Here is a 17,600-nt window from a genome sequence, read left to right on the forward strand (position 1 = left end):
TTATAGCCATTTTGCATAAGTCGAATCACGTTGTAGCGGGAGTCGACTGTATGACACTTTACGTCCGAGTTCTTATTCTTGCCACTTAGAAGACTAGGCAAATACTTGAAATTTTCGCCCTACCCATCACCTTCCTTAAGTTCCTACATTAAGTTTTAATTTTTACATAAAGTGTGAATTTATTGGTTATGACAAGACTAATAATGAGAAATTCTTTATTTGCAATTTATTGCTTTGAAGGAGACATAGATACCATAGCTCACAAGTCCTGAAAACAGTTTAGGCTCTTTAGTGACATTTGAGGAAGGATCAAGGGAATTGGGAAAACTTCCTTGGAAACTTTTGCAGATTGAAGTCTTTCAAAGTCAATTTTAGTAGATTTTTAGTAGTGTTAGAGGTTGTTAGGGGAAAGATTTCAGGTTGCACCTTTGGATAAGATTTTTAAATTCCCACCAAAATTCGCAATGTTTGGCAATTTTAGTACAGTTAAAGGAAAGGCAATTACAGTTCTCTTGCAGCTATTGTTTCACAGTTGAAGTGATTTTTAGATTATCCTTGTAGTGACGTTAAAAGGATAGAGCTTCTTATCGGTAATTTAAAAAAGCTTTAAAAACGTAATTTTAAGCTATTTTTGGTGATTGATGACGTTCAGGGGCTCTCTGCAAAATTGTGGCAATTGAAGTTCAAAAATGCGTTTCAGGAGAGCTTAGATAACATTAGAAGAATGATCAGGAGCTATTCTTAGAATTTTTTAAGTTTTAGAAACACAGTTTTAAGCTATATGTTGATATGCCCTGGGAGGCGATGGGAAGCTCTCCCTCTGAAATGTTTGAAATTTAAAGGCCAAAAATGCTTTTTTTGTCTTTCTTCAGTGACATTAGAGAAAGAGACAGGGTACAAGAGCTCTTCATGGAAATTAGTCAACATTGAGGCTCTAAAATCAGTTTTAAGCTATCTTCAGGGAGGTGATGGGAGGGGAGGGTTAGGAAAGATTTGCAGTTTCTCTGACATTTAAAGCTACTATCAAAAAAAAAAAAAAAAAAGAGTAGCTTTCATTTTTAGATAAAATGGTTTTCAATCCTTGGACTACCAATATTTTAAGATTTTGCTGGTCAGTCACTTTTATTGCTATGATATATGCATCATTGAGAGTTAAAGTAATTTTTTTATTTTACATTGCTTATTAAATGCTCTATATTTTCCTTTTGTTTGTCTCTTCCAATGTTTGAATTCTTTTATGTTGACATAGTTTGAAATATATCTTTTTACTGCGATGTATTCTAGAATACTGGTGCTAGAAGGCTCCTGCCCAGAGAAGTGGGAAGAAATTGGAAATGCTGTAGTATCTGCTGCTATTGTTCAAATAAAATATCATTGGGATCAAGTATATGTCGCATTGGCTAATGGCACTGTTGTAATTTTTCATCGAGAATCAGGTGAGAATAGTTGTTTGCAGTGTTCTCCCATTCCTTCCTTATCATTATTGAAAAATTATTATTGTATTTCTTTGTCAACTTCTTTCAATAGCATTTTTACTACTAGATACATAATGTTGGTTATTGCAATGTTCTGTGTTTTTCAAAGGGGTTTATTTCCACTGGGTAAAAATTGAAATTTCTGGCACAAAGTTGTGTATTTATAAATTTATGATACTTACATCAATAGGAGTTTTTTTTGTTTAAATATTTTTTTTTGAGCATCCCATATGAAAACCTTTAACTTTGTTGATGAAATCTCTAAGATAATTTTCCTGTTCATCAGAGTATTATTTGCAACTTTTTTCATCAACACTGTAAATGTATACACATAACAGAATCAGTACTTTCATAATATTCAAGTAGTGAAAATGTTTAAGTAAAATTTTACTATATTTTCATTTAATTTATGCACATATATATAAAAACCTATATGGAAGTACAAGCAACGTTTTCTTTAAAAAAAATACAAACTTTCTGAATAAATTCCCACAATTTGCACCAAAAAAAAAAAAACATTTCTGACAAAAAAAATTCCAATTTAGATAGTTTTTTTTTTTGGGGGGGGGGGGGGAACTACTGCCTCATTTTTTTTTTTTTTTTTTTTTTTTTTGCAGTGAAACTTTTATATAAATTTAAAAAAATATTGTTTAAAAGAAAAAAATAACATGGAATGTCTTTTGTGCTTCCATCAATTTTTGATATTTTAGAAGAAAATATAGCTATTAAGTCATTTCAATTTTCAAAACATCAATTTTTCCTGGAAAACTGCTAACAAACTTTTTTTCCAGCACCTCAAAGTTTCTGTAAACTTAATATCTGTAGTAAAGACAATGAAAGCTGCTGGTATAAAATACATCTGAAATTACATAGAGCTCAATTTTTTTTAAAAATACAATATCTGGTGCCAATCGAAATTCAAATTTTTTTCTACTTGACTTGATACTAATTTTCCTCTCTCATATAAATCAATATCAATTTTTTTTATGAGTATGCTTAAAAATTTATTACTCTATTTGGAGTTATTGTGTTATGAAATTACTCTTTTATGCTGATTTTTATATCATTATTTTTACAGATGGACAATGGCAGCTGCAAGATCCTACCATAGTAACGTTGGGTCAAGACCCTGTAACGTGCCTCTTACCTCTAGGTTTAGCTATGTACTGTGCATGTGGCTCAAAAATTTGGGTAATAGATTCTCTCACAGCTGAAATCCAGGTAATTTGATTGCAGATTTTGATTTAGACATTTTAGCACTATAAAAGTTAGATCATTCATATACCATCAAGTTAACTATTGATCTATGAATCAGTGCATTTATATGGTTTATCCACCTATGTAAACATTACTTCAGAATGAATTTTTTAATATATAATTTTGCAAGACATTCTGAAATTAAGGGGAGTTTTTTGTCCCTGCAGTTTTAACAGCTTAATGTTTATTCTTTTTAAATGAAAAAATTGAGATAAACAAAAAAAAAAAAAAAAAAGTTTGCTGTTGTAATTTGACAGGTTTTATCTAGTTTTGTGATTGAAATTCTAAAGTATGAGAAATATAATCATGATAAAATGTTTCCTACCTACCCTGTGTATTATTTTTTGTTAGTGTGGGATAACTGAAAAAATGAAGGTGATGTTTTTGTATTTGAGTCATGTAATACCACATCATTAATGATTTGTAATTTGCTTTTGATTCAATCTTGACATGTTCAATCTTTCCTGTGAGGCAAATAAAACACAATATTTCCTTTATCTGTTTTGTCTATGACCAGTAGAAAACTGTTGTGAAAAGTTAATTCAATAGAAATAACTATACAAAATATATATTTATGAATTAACTATCCACAGAGAATAAAAAAATGTCATGACGGCTTTTTTTAAAACACAAAAGTTGTCCATGGATGCTGAAGTAACCTCCATGGAATATCTTTTACTTGATTGCAATTGCAACAGGCACTAACTTTCTTTGACTTCTTACCTCAGCAGCAGTCAAACTCAAGTTACAATGTCATTACATAAATAAAATTTTATTTTGTTCGTGTAAAAGGTCTTCAATCCTCAAAAATGAGATGAGCTGTTCTCTTTCTGTTTGTGTAATCCTCCGTGTACTGATTAACATCATTACTTATAGTGTTAATGATACTCAAGCTGACCTGTACGAAGCATTCACGCCTGAAATTTACAGCCCTGCTGTAAAAATACCTCTTAAAAACACCCAATGTTCACATATTTGGAAGGTAGAAAATTTCTAGACTCAATGACTCACAAACTCTATAATGACTTATAAATGTGTAGTCTGTCATAGTTCAGTATTCTAAGTGAATTTAGCTGTATACAAACTGTTTGCTGCATCATGAAATAAAAAAAGAAGCGAAGAGGATTCCCACTGCATTAATTTCAAACCCTAAGATATTATACTCAAGATACTTATTTTATGTGCTACAAAGGCATGCAACTGAAACAGATACTCGATCCCAAGATTATTTGGTTGAAAGCTGAACGCTCTACCAACTGAGCTATCCGACTCTTCCTTTGACAATCCAAGTTCCTATTCGATATCTATCCAAAAATTGACGCATCCATTAAAGGATCTCTTCTTAGATGATTTAAAGTCTCAAATTTAAGAGACACAGAACATTTTTAGACCATGGGTCTATTTTTTGTCCATAACCAGCACAATAAGTTTTTAAATAGGATAAATCAAATACTTTGATAAAAGAATAGGAAGATCTCACGGACCAAAGAAAAGCAGGCTAGAGAAATAATATATAAGATTTTCCATTGTCTTATTAAAATAAGTTTTTTCTCTAAAAGCAAAACCAGTATATCTTCAGTCTTAAAGATCGTTTTTTTTAAGCATGGCTTCTACTTATTTGTAACCTCCATTGATTGTTGAGTATGGAGGTTATTTAACCATATTAGTTAAGGAAATTTATGTATGCTTGTTAAAAGCCATATTATTCATAAGTTAGTAAATAATTTTATACATTGGGTTAAATAAGTTTATTAACACTGTTATTCATATGCAAACTCTTATGGTATACATATGACTTCAATAGAATTTTGAATTACCTATTTGTTTGTTTTAGAGGTCTCTGTCCATTAGTGATGTCACTATTTTTTTTAAACATATTTGACCCCCTCCTCCCTTTGCTGCAAAATGTCAACTCCCTCTCCCTTGTCACAAACTGTTACAATTTCAGGAAACAGACTGCCCCTCAAAATGTGACATGATTTGTAGATGTCCCCTAATATGATAAAATCTATATTGTAATAACATATATGTTTTAATGACTTAAAATATGGACTTTTTTCATAATGATTTCATTTATAGTAACTTGTAACCTCCATGCTTGGTAAAATTTGAAAATTTTTTTTTGTCTTTCTTTCAAAATTGTTTTTTCTTCACCTTCTTTTTGAAATGATAAATATGTTTTTTAATAAAACTAAGAGTAAAGTTTACAATTTGTAATATATTTTTTCTTCCAATTTAGCGCCTCAAATCCCCTTTTATTTCAGAATGGCCCTAACCAAAATCTATCCACATTTATTAATCTATTGCTGTCTATACAGATAATCTTTCAAAAATGTGAAAATATATTTTTTTAATGTTGTGGAGTTAGTAGCCATAACAGTTTTATTTTTGTCATTGTATAAGTGATGTGGAGCAAATTTATTATTTTTTCTTATTAATTTATCAAAAATCAGGCTCTCAGGTGCACACTATCAGCAAATCTTACCTTGCAAATCAAACTTCATGATTCTAGTCCTTACCATTTTTCTGGGACGTGTGCCACACCCACGCACCTTATTTTACTGTATCCATTATAAATAATGGATTTTACATTGGTGTAAAGTTAGTACTGAGGAAGATAACGTGGATTCAATTTAATAGCTTTTGATTCATTGTTACAACTTTTCTTGAAATTAGATTTAGTTGCTCTTTTTTTTTTAAACTGATTTAGTGTAATTATTAATTTTATTACATATTAGTTGATTTTTTTAAACTCACTTCTATTTTTATGTGGTTTTGTGCTTGAACTTTCATTATTCACAGTTTAAAATTAGTCTGTATGCAAATTGATTACTATCTATTTTATTATTAGAGGAATTATTCTGTTCAACATGATGAAGATGATCAGGCTTTTTTGTTGGCTCATTCTGGTACTGGATTATGGATAGCGTTGAAAAATTCTGCCACAATTTGTTTATATCACACTGAAACATTTCGTCACCTACAGGATATAAATGTTGCTGCTAATGTCAATAGAATCCTTGCAGGTACATAATAGATATTTCTTTATTTTATTGAAAAAAGACTTGTATCGTGATTAGAAATGAAAACAGTTCGAAAAAAACGGAAGAAAACCGTTTTTTCCCGAAGGGATTTATTTCCGACCCGGAAAAATTGAAAAATTGAATTTCTTCAACTTTTCAGGAAGTTGTAATTGAAATTTTCAGCAAAAAGTGATAAAATTAGAAATTTATGAAACTTAAATTCTGATGTTAATCTCTCCTACCCCTTCCTTGTATGGTAAAATATGGCCTATCTTTGATAATGCAAGCTGTTGCATGATAATATAATTTGCATATAGATCAGAAAACATTTAATTCTTTTTGCAAAAAAATGAAATTTTTTTTCACGTAAGTTTCTCAATAATATCAATTGGGGGAACTGTTAGATGTCAGAGTATATTAAGGAATCCCCCTTCCCAAAAAAAAATGCAAAAGTCTGTTTATCAAGTCGCACCCCCCCCCCCCTCTTATATTTTCCCTTTTAGGTCAAAGCAATTGTAAAAAAAGTTTCATATAATTTAAACAACGGCAACCCACACATGCCGACTTGTGCTTGTAAGTGTAAACCAGCCCTGTGTACTAGGTCGAATAAAAAAGTAATTTTTGGAAGTTCGAAATTTCATGTTGATAAAATGTTGCCCCTATGGCCCCTCATAAATATTTATCCAAACGAAAAAAATTTAAATGTCCAGCAGGAGGCCTAAAATTTATAATTTTCTTCAAAAAAAAAAGGAGTTTTTCATTAAAATTAGAAATACATTTAAATAAATATCAAATTTAAAAATTATTAGCAAGCACATTTTCAAATGAATAATAAAAAGTAATATATATAAAATTAAAAATTTAACTTAAGATTGAAAAAATCCATATTTTAAGTACCATGTTGGAGACTTAAATATTGCAAGACAGCAAATATTGCTATTTAACGCTAATTATTGACTCTACTGTTTATGTTTTTCAGCTTGATAATTTCTTCAAATTTACCTTACATTTGTTAAAAATATATCGAAAAAATCAATTTTCTGAAGAAAATGAAATTTTAGGCCTCCTGCTAGATGTGCTAAATATTTTTGTGGTACATGCTGGAGCTATAGAGGCAACGTTTTATCAACACGAAGTTTCAAACTTCCAAAAAGATTTTTTTTTTGAATCGGTCTAGTACACAGTGTTGGTTCATATTTTGAGGTGCAAGTCGGCACAGGTTGCCATTGTTCACATTATATGAAACTTTTTTGCTGTTTAGAATTCTTCACAAATCAATACATAAGTTCTTTCAACTCATCAAAACTTACCTTTGTTTTCAAGGATCCAGTTTAGCCTCAGAGAAACTTTGTTTGCTTTAGTGGAGCAATTATAGGCACTTTAAGAGTTTTCCCTCATACATGCAGAAATCCAAGTTTGTTCAAACAACAAAAAAATGTATTTGGCAATTTTATCACAAACATACCTTAAACACATTACTAGTTCTTATTACTTTGAATCTACTTTCTTATTAACTTTTTCATTGCATTGAAAAAACTTAACTTTTACATAACACTGAACAAAACTTAAATGAGAAATTTTGAAAAAATGCAGATTTTTTTAATTATAAATTCACATAGCAGTATTTGGACTGATTTGATTGGAAAAAATCAAAACTCATTAGCTTTCATGTTCAGAAAGTAAAGTTACATTGCAAGGAAGGGAAATCATACTTTTCTTTCAAACAATATACAGGGTGTTCCGTTTTAACCTACAAGACCTTTATTTTCACAACCGTTAGTCCTAGATGTATACCTCCAATTGCAAAAATGTTCAAAATCAGATGCAGGGTTAGGATATTGAAAGTTTGAATTAAAAATAAAAAGAAGTCAAAAAATACAAAATTTAACTTTTTATACAGGCACCAGGTCCCCTAACTTATATTTAGGGAAATCATCTCCATTGAAAAATAATTCCTACACAAAAAGTTTGAAATTAGTACGACCAATATTCACCGAGGTTTTGTGACTTACACCACTTTTCACTCGCTGTCAATGACACCTTTTGGGGGAAAATATAGTGCTTAACAAATGTTTTAAATTACATGTGTGCATAGTGTGTTATTTTTCTAATTATTCGAGGTTTTGTAGTAGATTTGTGCGTATCACGGCATAACATTTGCATAAATTTTTGAATAGCAATGATAAATACAAATACCTTGTTTTTCTTACTTTGACGACCTGTCATTCCTCTGAAAGAGCGATAAGTCCCAATCTCATCTTCTGTATGGTCCCTTCAAACTTTAAACTGGAATATCTCCTTGAGGTTTGGTCACACAAATGTCAAGTTTTTTGTGTTGGTAATAGTTTTCAATGGAGATTATTTCTCTAAATATTAGTTAGGGGACCTAAGACCCGTATAAAAAGTTAAGTATCGTATTTTTTTTACTCATTTTTATTTTTGCTTCAAACTTTCAATATCTTAACTCTGCATCTGATTTTGAACATTTTTTCAGTTGGAAGTATACATCTAGGACTAAAGGTTGCGAAAATAAAAGGTCTTGCATGATAAAACGGAACACCCTGTATATCTATGAGTGAAATTCAGTAGTTAATATTATTGTTTCAAGTTTCAAAGGCAACCTAATATAGAAAATAATTGTTATGATCAGACACACCTTAGCCAATATTATTGGCTGAATGACGATTTGACTTATTTCTGGTGTTTGACCAAGAAAGCTCTCAGTTACAAAACAAAAAACCTGTTGTTTTTATAATTAAATTTACCTTTATGTGTATTTCTGTCAAGCAGAAAAAGAAGATGTCTGGATTTTATGTTTTTTATTGCTTAACCCTTTATACGTTCCAAGAAAAGCAGCTATTAAGAAACCTTATTTTTATTTATAAAAAATCAAATTTTCCAATTTTTCCAGAAAAAACCCGGAATTTTTTTTTTTGCCACTTCAAAATTTCCAGAAATTTTACATCTTGAATCATGATTTAAAAAAAAGGTATATAATTAATTGAAGCTATTAACTTTATTAATTAAACAGATTTATAATCTATTAGGAATGTCAAAAGCCATATAGGCCTAAAAGAATTATTGTGAAACAGAATCAGGACTAAATGTTTTTGTACATGCTTACTAATCACTTCCCTCTTGTATTGAGTAAATACAAATTTCATTTTAATTTTTCATAGAATTTTAAATCAGTTTAATCAATATAAAACTGATTCTATTGCCACAGTTTCACGTTTACAGGCTTTGTTTATTTTTGAATGTTCTGTTTATATATTATGTGTGCATGCTTGTATGTATAATTATTTTTATAGTTATTTAAGGTTTCAATTTTCTGAATAAAATTAGTTTATCCAAATTTTTTTTTTCTAGCCAAAGATAAAGAAAAGTCTCCTCATGCCATTTATGTCACATCACTTTTAGCTAGTAAAGGCTTATTATGGGTAGGAACAAATGTTGGAATTATACTAACTGTTCCTCTACCACGTTTAGAGGGAGTGCCTATAATAACAGGACGTGTCAGTCTAGCATTCCATGCACATCATGGATCAGTGCAATTATTGTTAAGTTTGCAACCTAAAGCAATGACTCTACCAGTTTTAACTTCACCAGTTGCTAGAAGATCTGCTAGTGCTGATGGTGAAGATGATTCTTCAATTCTCTCGCCTAGAACTAGAGTTATTAAGCAAGTTTCAGATTCTGTACTGCCATCTCCAGTATCTAGTAAGAAATTTCCAGGTATAATTTTCTATTGTTAATTTTTTTTTAAACACAATTTCAATGAAGAATAATCTTTCTTTTAAAGTATGATTTTTTAAAATTTTAATAACTGCTGGAGAAATGTAACATTGATGACAAAATATCATTGCTTTGAAGCATTCATGTTCTAGAGCATGGATTATTTAAAATTTTTCCTTGACTAACTGAAGTAATTAGTTGGGGAGATATTTTTCAGCAAATCTAAAATTCCAGATAAAAGGTAGCTCTTAAAAATGATGCCAGAAGACTGCAGAAACTTTAACTCTGGATTTAAACATGTACACATTTATTGAATGACAATTACATGTGATGTTTTTTTTTTTTCAGTACCCTAAAACTTGTAAAGTTGAGGTCTTGTTTAAGTTGACCAACTTTATCAGGGTTTTTTTTTAAAAAAAAAAGTCATCAACCTAAGTTGACTGGTAAAGTAATGCACCACAAATGCTCAACTTATGCAGGTTTCACTGTATTCTTATTTTAAAGAATTTTTTTTTTTCAAATATCATGCAAGTCAGAAGATCCAAAGTAAGTTTAATTAGGCATAATTTAGTAAACTTTTGTCTTTTTGTGTCAAACTTCTGTTAACTTTATTTAATTATTTATTATTACTTTTTTTTATTCTTTAGTTTTAAATGCTACTGCATACTAGTTAAATATAATTTTTTTTGAGATAGCAATACAGTAAAACCTGTAAAATTGACTGCCTTTGTAAGTTGGCCACCTGACTTGACCAACTTTGTCAAGTACTTAGTGACTTTTCTTTAATCATCACCCTCTGTAAGTTGACCACTTAAATACTGTGCTACAAGTTGTCAATTTACACAGGTTTCACTACTTTACTTTGAAAATAGATTGCTATTAAAGTTAGTTACATTTTAAAAAGTAGAATTATAGTCAACTCTCGATAACTCAAAGTCCCAAGGGTCCGACCTTCAACCTTCGAGTAATCGGTAGTTCGAGTTATCGGAAGTTCCTTTCCCAGCCTTCTGAAGTTTCTTTTTCAGGAATAGTGCATAATGGATAGACTATAACACTTATAGTGCGGATAAAATTAATTATTAGTACTACTTAAAATATGTTTGCAGAGAATAAATTTTATTAAGTTACATTGAAAAAAGGAGTAATTTTTGACTGCTTACATTTTTTATAGCATCTTAAAACCTCATTAAGTTAGCATGTCAAAGACCTAGTTTCTTTTCTTTTGTTTTCAGTTTGTATTGCTTCTCAACGTCTTTTTATCCTAAAAGCAGATTTTTTGAGTGATCCAGAAAATAAAAGTTACTTTTAAAAAATTTTGCCAACATTTTAAGTTTCCCAAAAATTAGTGAGCAATGAAATTTTAGGTTGTCATCCACAACAAAAAGTAGACCGATTGTGACTTCTCACACTATCTTGCAACAGTGTGCATTTAGGAGCACTACTCTAAAAGAGTTACCCCCTCGCATAAGTTGATAAGCAAAACAGTATATTAAAGGTGAAATTTTTTTTTCGCTGCATTTTGATGGAAATGAAAAATGGACGACAAAATGGAAACGAAACTCTTGTAAAAACCTCGACTTCAAAGGAGTACATTCAAGATATAGAGACAACTTTGTATTGAAAGCGCTAAATTATTTTGGTATCAAAGGAGAACTTCCAGATAAAGAAATATTCAAGTTATAAGGCTTTTGAGTTATCAAGAGTCGACTGTGCATAATATTCCAAAATTTTGCTAATGGGTTAAAAAAAAAAGAAACTGGCCAAAATGTCCTTAATTGTGGTTAAAAATTGTGAATTTATAACCAAGAATTTGTTTCAATGGGTGAGGCTGCCTCTGATGATCTTGAAATAATATTGTTTACTTCCCAAAAATAAATTTAGAAAAACAATGTAGGTAAAGCAAACCTGAATTATTGTACTGTTTTTTGTGGGAAGAATTTCTTGTCTCTTCTCCAACGAAGTATGTCTTTAGATAACTATAGAAAAATTCTTTTTGGTGAATGTCACACTTGATTAATGATGTAACAGCAATCATCTTAGGATTTTTGTAAGCTTTATTACCTTTCCTCCCTCCTCCGATAATTGTTTGCTGTTAAGCATAAAATAGTGACATCAAAAAAACAACATTGTTTAATTTATTTAAATTAATGTACCATTGTTTGTGATGTACGTTATATCATTTATATCAATGCAATTTATTGTGTGAAAGTTATTGTAACGTACTTTATGCAGTTGGGAAATAGGCAAGACAAGAACATGCCATTTTGATGTTTTGTTATAACTTGTGCATAATCAGGATAAAGATTTTGCTGCTGAATGACAGTAAAATCCAACATTTAGCACAAATTAAATGAAAAAAAAAACTTTATAAATTATAGAATTACGACTTCTATCACTGCTCAGTAGTTATTTTTTTTTGTTGAATTTCGTTTAGGGGTAATAACTTGTAATTATATTGTTGCATATTCTTAGTTATTTGACAAAGTTGTAAGTAAAAATGCTTATTAGTTAGAATTATATTTTGTCTCACTCAACTGTTCTGTTTCCTATTTGAGGTATTCTGTTTTACTTACATTCAGTTAACTGTTTCGGGGAATTTTTTAGGTCAGAAGTCAAATGTTGGAGACATACATATTTCTGGTGCAAAAACGTTACCTAGAGGAATGTCATTATGTTCTCACATATCACCTCAAGATAGTATAGAAGAATCTAATGATGTATATGGTTTATATGCAGACTTGATGAATGTTCAAGATTATGAAAAAGACAGCCAAGAAAAGTTATATGAACGTTTAAATCACAGTGATCCAGAATTGGTCCATTTTCATCTGAATACTTTAGATCGGAGGTAATATACTTTTGATGGAGTTACAGTCTGAGTAAAAACTTTAAGGCCAGTGCTCTTTTTTGAGAAATTGGACGCATCTTAAACTTAAAATCAAAAAATCATTTGTGTGATAATTATTAACCTTAAATACAAGTAACTGAGACAAAAAAATTTAATTGTGGTTCATTATCGAAAAATATTACAGATCAATATTTGAATATGAGGATAAAAATTCAAACATTTATAAGCATGTGTAGAAACCATTTCTCCAAACTACTTCAAATATTCTTGTTTTCATGAATGAAAATAGTTTTTAACAAAGTTTAGGATGTATTTTTTACCATTCATCTTTAATAATAGATTTCAGCTCTATTAATGAAGTAAAATGTCCCTCATTCGCATAAACTCTTCTTGTTTAGTCACCCAATAAGTTCTTTATTGGGTTAAGATCTGGAAACTTAGTTGGTCATTTCAAAGTTTCAACATTGTTGACTTGGAACCAATTTTTTGCACTGTTACTCGTGGATAGATGCAATTTCTTGCTGACATTTCCCATTTTCTTCAGCAATAAATTCAGATGAAACATGACTTGCGATTCAGTAAAAGATGACTTGCGAGGACATTTTGAAATGCTTTTGAGTTCATTTTACCTGAAACAAATGCAACTGAGCACACACCATTGTAAGCAAAGCACTCTCAAGTTCTGACAGAGCCGCCATCTAATTGGCGCTTAGAGAATATTTTCCTTTTCTTAAATCATGCCTATAGTATTTCCATCTGTTTGGTTAATCCAAATTCCACTGCTTTTCATCAGAAAAAATTTCTATCTATTGGTTATCCCAGATCATGATTTCCTAGCTTAAGTTGAAACACTCTATATTGTGCCTATTCAATGACTGAGGTTTAAGCAATTTTGCAGCATTAATAAAACTTCCACACCTTCTAATTGTGTTATATATCGTTTTTGACAAACATTGAAACCTATTGTCTGAATAAGTTTCCTGGTTGATTACTTTTCAGGCTATCTAAGCTTCCAAACTCTTCTTCCATCACGTAAGGACAAAGCTTTAGGTTTTCCCGGGTTTTCTTTTTACCCGAATTGTGTTTCAGTCAAGCAAAAATGTTGATTTCTGTTTTCAATCTTATTTTTACTTCCTTTTACAAAAAAGGAAGTATTGTATTCGCGAAAAAAATTTCACTCAAAAATCGGTCTTAATTTCTATTTTTCTCACTCTCGAATGAATGTTGAGTTTTTTTTTTTCAACCCAGCCTTATGTTGATATATGCCTAGGAGCCTACAGACACCCGAAATATCCATTTTGACGACCCCCGAGTTAATTACAACGAATTTTCTCGTGACGTCCGTATGTATGTGTGTATGTATCTCGTATAACTCAAAAAGGGTATGCCCTAGAAAATTGAAATTTGGTACGTAGACTCCTAGTGGAACCTAGTTGTGCACCTTCCCTTTTGGTTGCATTCGGATTTTCCTAAGGAGTTTTTTTGCCCCTTTTTGGGGGAAATCATTGTTAATTTCGATGTAAACTCAAGTAGTGTTGTAATTTGTCGCAAATTTGGCGACTTTTTTAAATTTTAAGTTTGGTTTCAATTTGGCCACTGTTGGTGATATTTATAGAGTAAACAATTGAATCACATTAAAATTACCAATAATGGGGAAATGACACTAAATTGGAGCAAAAGGAAGTCATGTGATGCACACATCAGCTCGTTTCGTAATAGTATGTCTACATATCCTTGTTTAAATAAAAGCTTCTATCTCCCCTCTTTCATGAACAGTTAACTTTTTACCTTTCGATATCTTTACAAAGAGGACAAAAACTTTGGAGAAATTAATGACAAAACTGCAAGTTGAAGGGTTTCCACAATCTTTTTAACTGCAGTGATATTTATTCCAGTATATGTACTTGCAGTTTTTTAGAAATACTAATGGCCTTAAAGTTTTTACTCAAGCAGAAATACTAACTTTGAATATACCACTGTTTTTCTGGTTATTGCATGCTTTACAAATCCTGTGTGTTGTGTTATTTCTTACCAATGAACTTAAATAATTAATATAATACAATAATATTAAAATTCCTTTAATTTTGTTTTCCTTCTTTCACCAAAAACTATACTGAGCCTAAAGTTTTTACTCAGACTGTATTATGTTCATGTAACTTGCAGTAATTAGTAAGTTTTCACACCTTTATTTTCCATGTATTGAATTAGAATGAATGAAATGTCTGACAAGGCATTCATTTGTAATCCCTCTCCTTCCTGTGCACAACTTCAGTGCCATAAAACTGTTGAATTCTTCGTGAATCGTGTCTTTTGAAATTTGAAGCTCATGCATTACCTTAACCTTGTGAGAGCCATTTGAAGTAGATGTTTATCATCTTGCTTATTTGTTGAATGAAGCCTTCCAGATCATTTTTTTCTTTGCATCTTATCTTTACTTGCAAGAATTCTGTTAATACTTATCTAAGACCTGTTCAAATACACTGCAACATCACAGATATTACCTGTTTTCCACGAGAAGGCTCCACCTTCGTCATGTGATATCCAATGATTCTATTTCGCTGTTTTTGGCCGAAGGCATATTTGGATCATAGCATTTTGTTGTAAAAGCAGCAGTTTTCAAAACATAAGAATAACGAAATTAGCAACAGACAAGTGAAGCAAGTGATGTAAAGAACACTAAGACTTTTTTGCACATTAAAATGCACGCCAAAGTTATGGTTTCCTAGTAGTCTCATTTTCCAGCACAGGAATACGTTTCCCAATCACTCCCGCTTGAAATTGAACTCTGCATTCGGAAGGGCGGGGCAAAGTGCCTTCTTGTGGAAAGTGAACTATACTCACACCCTTAACTTTCATGTGCCATGTGATATGCTCTTCACTCAACGTTAAAAGAGCAGCTTCTTGCGTTTCTAAAAGTGACTGAAAAAAACAAGCTTCAATTTAAAAAATCTACATCATGTATCATCTTAATGTCTTATGTCCCGTGATTTAATACAAGATGTTTAAATTTTGGTAAATTGGCATAGAAAACTGATTTGTGTATATATTTATGAAACAACAGATTTTCCTTAATTTAAAAATAAATCCAGGATATTTTCCCCTCATCTAACTGCATTCTAATATTAAATTAGAAGATATTTCATTCATTTTGATGCATTTTAAAAATAAATAATCCCTAATTTTAATCATAATGTGAAGAAATGCATAGTGTCTAAACTTTTGAGACTGACTGTACTCTCATAGTGATAGATACCTTATTTTTAGATTCATCTAGTCTTAGTGTTTAAAAAAGTTTGGAATTATTTCTTCAAAAAAATGTAGAAAAGTGCTTATTTAATAAAAGATAGCTTTTTGAGAGATGATGAAAATGCTTTATCTCAAGGTATATTCAATTTAAATAACAAAACATTGAAACGATTCTTTTTAACCCATTCCTTGCCCCGGCCGATACAGGATCGGCCGCGCAGTTTGTGTTAAAACTGCCCCGGCCGATTCAGGCTCGTCGCAAGAAAATGGTTCCTAACTGCCTACGACAAACCTGTATCGTCATGGTGTTTCTAGTAGTTTTTGCTTCGGCTAAATATGTGTCGGCGATCCTTCCAGGGGCAGAACCTTGTTATTGCACTTCTCTGTTGGGTTCTGGTCTTTTTACGGGAGCAGTTATCAAGCTCTTTTCCTTAGTCAAAAGGGGTGTAACTTATAGTATTTCAAGAAACTGTTGTTGTAATTTATTTTATTTTACTAAAATAACCTTTTAAGTACTCTTGGATGGGACACGTATAATGCTTTAAATATTCAGGCAATACATTTTTATCTTTTCGTGGAAGCTTTGTTTCTTAGCATTCTGGCATTTGAACTCATAATGAACAAGTATGAAAATATTTCCTTCTCATTTTACCAATATTTTTATGCTTGAATAAAGCAAAGAAACGGAAGTATATTTTTCTTATTATTATAGATCCACCGTCTTTTACAAGCATCCTTAACTAAATGTTTCATAATCCTCAAATTTTATAATTAATTTTACACAATATTTTTAAAAATTTTCTTACATATCTTAATTTTGTACGGGTATGTTTTTTTTAAATTATAATGTGTTTACAACGCTTTTTATTTATTTGTACACTATTATTATTATTTTTTTTTGTTCATTTATTTTTAAATGGTGATATTTTCAAACTTAAATTATAACTTTTTATATTCGCGGCACTCTTTGATGAGCATTTAAATGTATTTGATGCATTATTTGATTAGTGTAAATATAGTCTAGAGTTTCTTTCTTTTTTTTGAGGTCCCTAAACAGTCCTGATTTTAGACATTTTTCCTTTAAAAAAAAAAACCTAATGAACCTAACAGTTTGTCTTAATATTGCTTTTGTCTCTACTTTTGTAACATTTATCAAATCATTTTCACATTTCAGTTAATTAGAATTTTTAATTTTTTAAGAGCTTTATCAGTATTAAGTTACATATAAAAAGTTGATTTGCACCATACTTTGACTTTTCAAATTCATTAGAAACTCTTACACACCCAAAATTAAAGTTATGAATTGAAAGGAACTATAAAACTTTTAAACACTTTGCCCCTCACTTGTAAATATTTCTCATGGTTTCAAATGTGTTTATGCAATTTCTGTTTTTAATCGTGTAGGGTTCAACAGAAATCTGGTCGGCCTAGGAGTTGGGATTTATCTACAATGGCAGTATCCGAAGATTCAGATTCATCTGCAACCTATGATACTGCATCAACTGCAACATCTACTGCAACAACTGAAATAAGTATGCCTTCACCTGAATCTGTTATTGAAGAATCTCATTCTCCAGTACACAAAGTTACTGATGAATCTCCTTGTTTGCCAACTCATGTGACTTTAGGACGGACAGCATGTAAAAAAGTACCAAAAGCTGTTACAGATTCTACTCAAAAAACTGTCTTGATGTTGACAGGTGGCTGTGGGTATGCAAATTGGCGTAAAACAGAGAAAGAACAGGAATCAAAATCATGTCTTGATGCACATGTAATGATTTGGGAAGTTAAATTGTAAGTATCTGATGCCACATGTGAACAGATTGTTTTTAGTAAGAAAAATACATTTTTATATGAGAAGAGAATTGGATATATTCGTAGAAAGCTTTTATCAATTCATATACTGTTTTCATCCTTTTTTTCAATCAGTCATTAAAATCATTGTTGGACATTTCAAAATTACTTACTATGCCCTGCTTTACATATGCTTAATGTTTGTTTGTTGTATATAATTGT

At 30.7% G+C, this 17,600-nt stretch overlaps 1 protein-coding gene across 1 annotated transcript in view; it reads left to right on the forward strand.

Annotated features, from left to right (window-relative positions):
* Nucleotides 1–17,382, forward strand: part of LOC129231659 (rho guanine nucleotide exchange factor 10-like) — a gene marked incomplete at its 5' end in the record, with an annotated part of 57,664 nt that extends 40,282 nt beyond the window's left edge. Inside the window, 6 exons of the mRNA XM_054866022.1 lie at nucleotides 1,285–1,436; nucleotides 2,554–2,696; nucleotides 5,584–5,758; nucleotides 9,125–9,490; nucleotides 12,095–12,338; nucleotides 16,989–17,382. Coding sequence (XP_054721997.1) covers nucleotides 1,285–1,436; nucleotides 2,554–2,696; nucleotides 5,584–5,758; nucleotides 9,125–9,490; nucleotides 12,095–12,338; nucleotides 16,989–17,382 — 1,474 coding nt within the window. The remainder of the gene's footprint in view (nucleotides 1–1,284; nucleotides 1,437–2,553; nucleotides 2,697–5,583; nucleotides 5,759–9,124; nucleotides 9,491–12,094; nucleotides 12,339–16,988) is intronic.
* Between the last annotated feature and the right edge of the window lie 218 nt (nucleotides 17,383–17,600).

The sequence above is a fragment of the Uloborus diversus genome, chromosome 10, assembly GCF_026930045.1.
Source record: "Uloborus diversus isolate 005 chromosome 10, Udiv.v.3.1, whole genome shotgun sequence".
Classification (NCBI taxonomy): Eukaryota; Metazoa; Arthropoda; class Arachnida; order Araneae; family Uloboridae; genus Uloborus; species Uloborus diversus.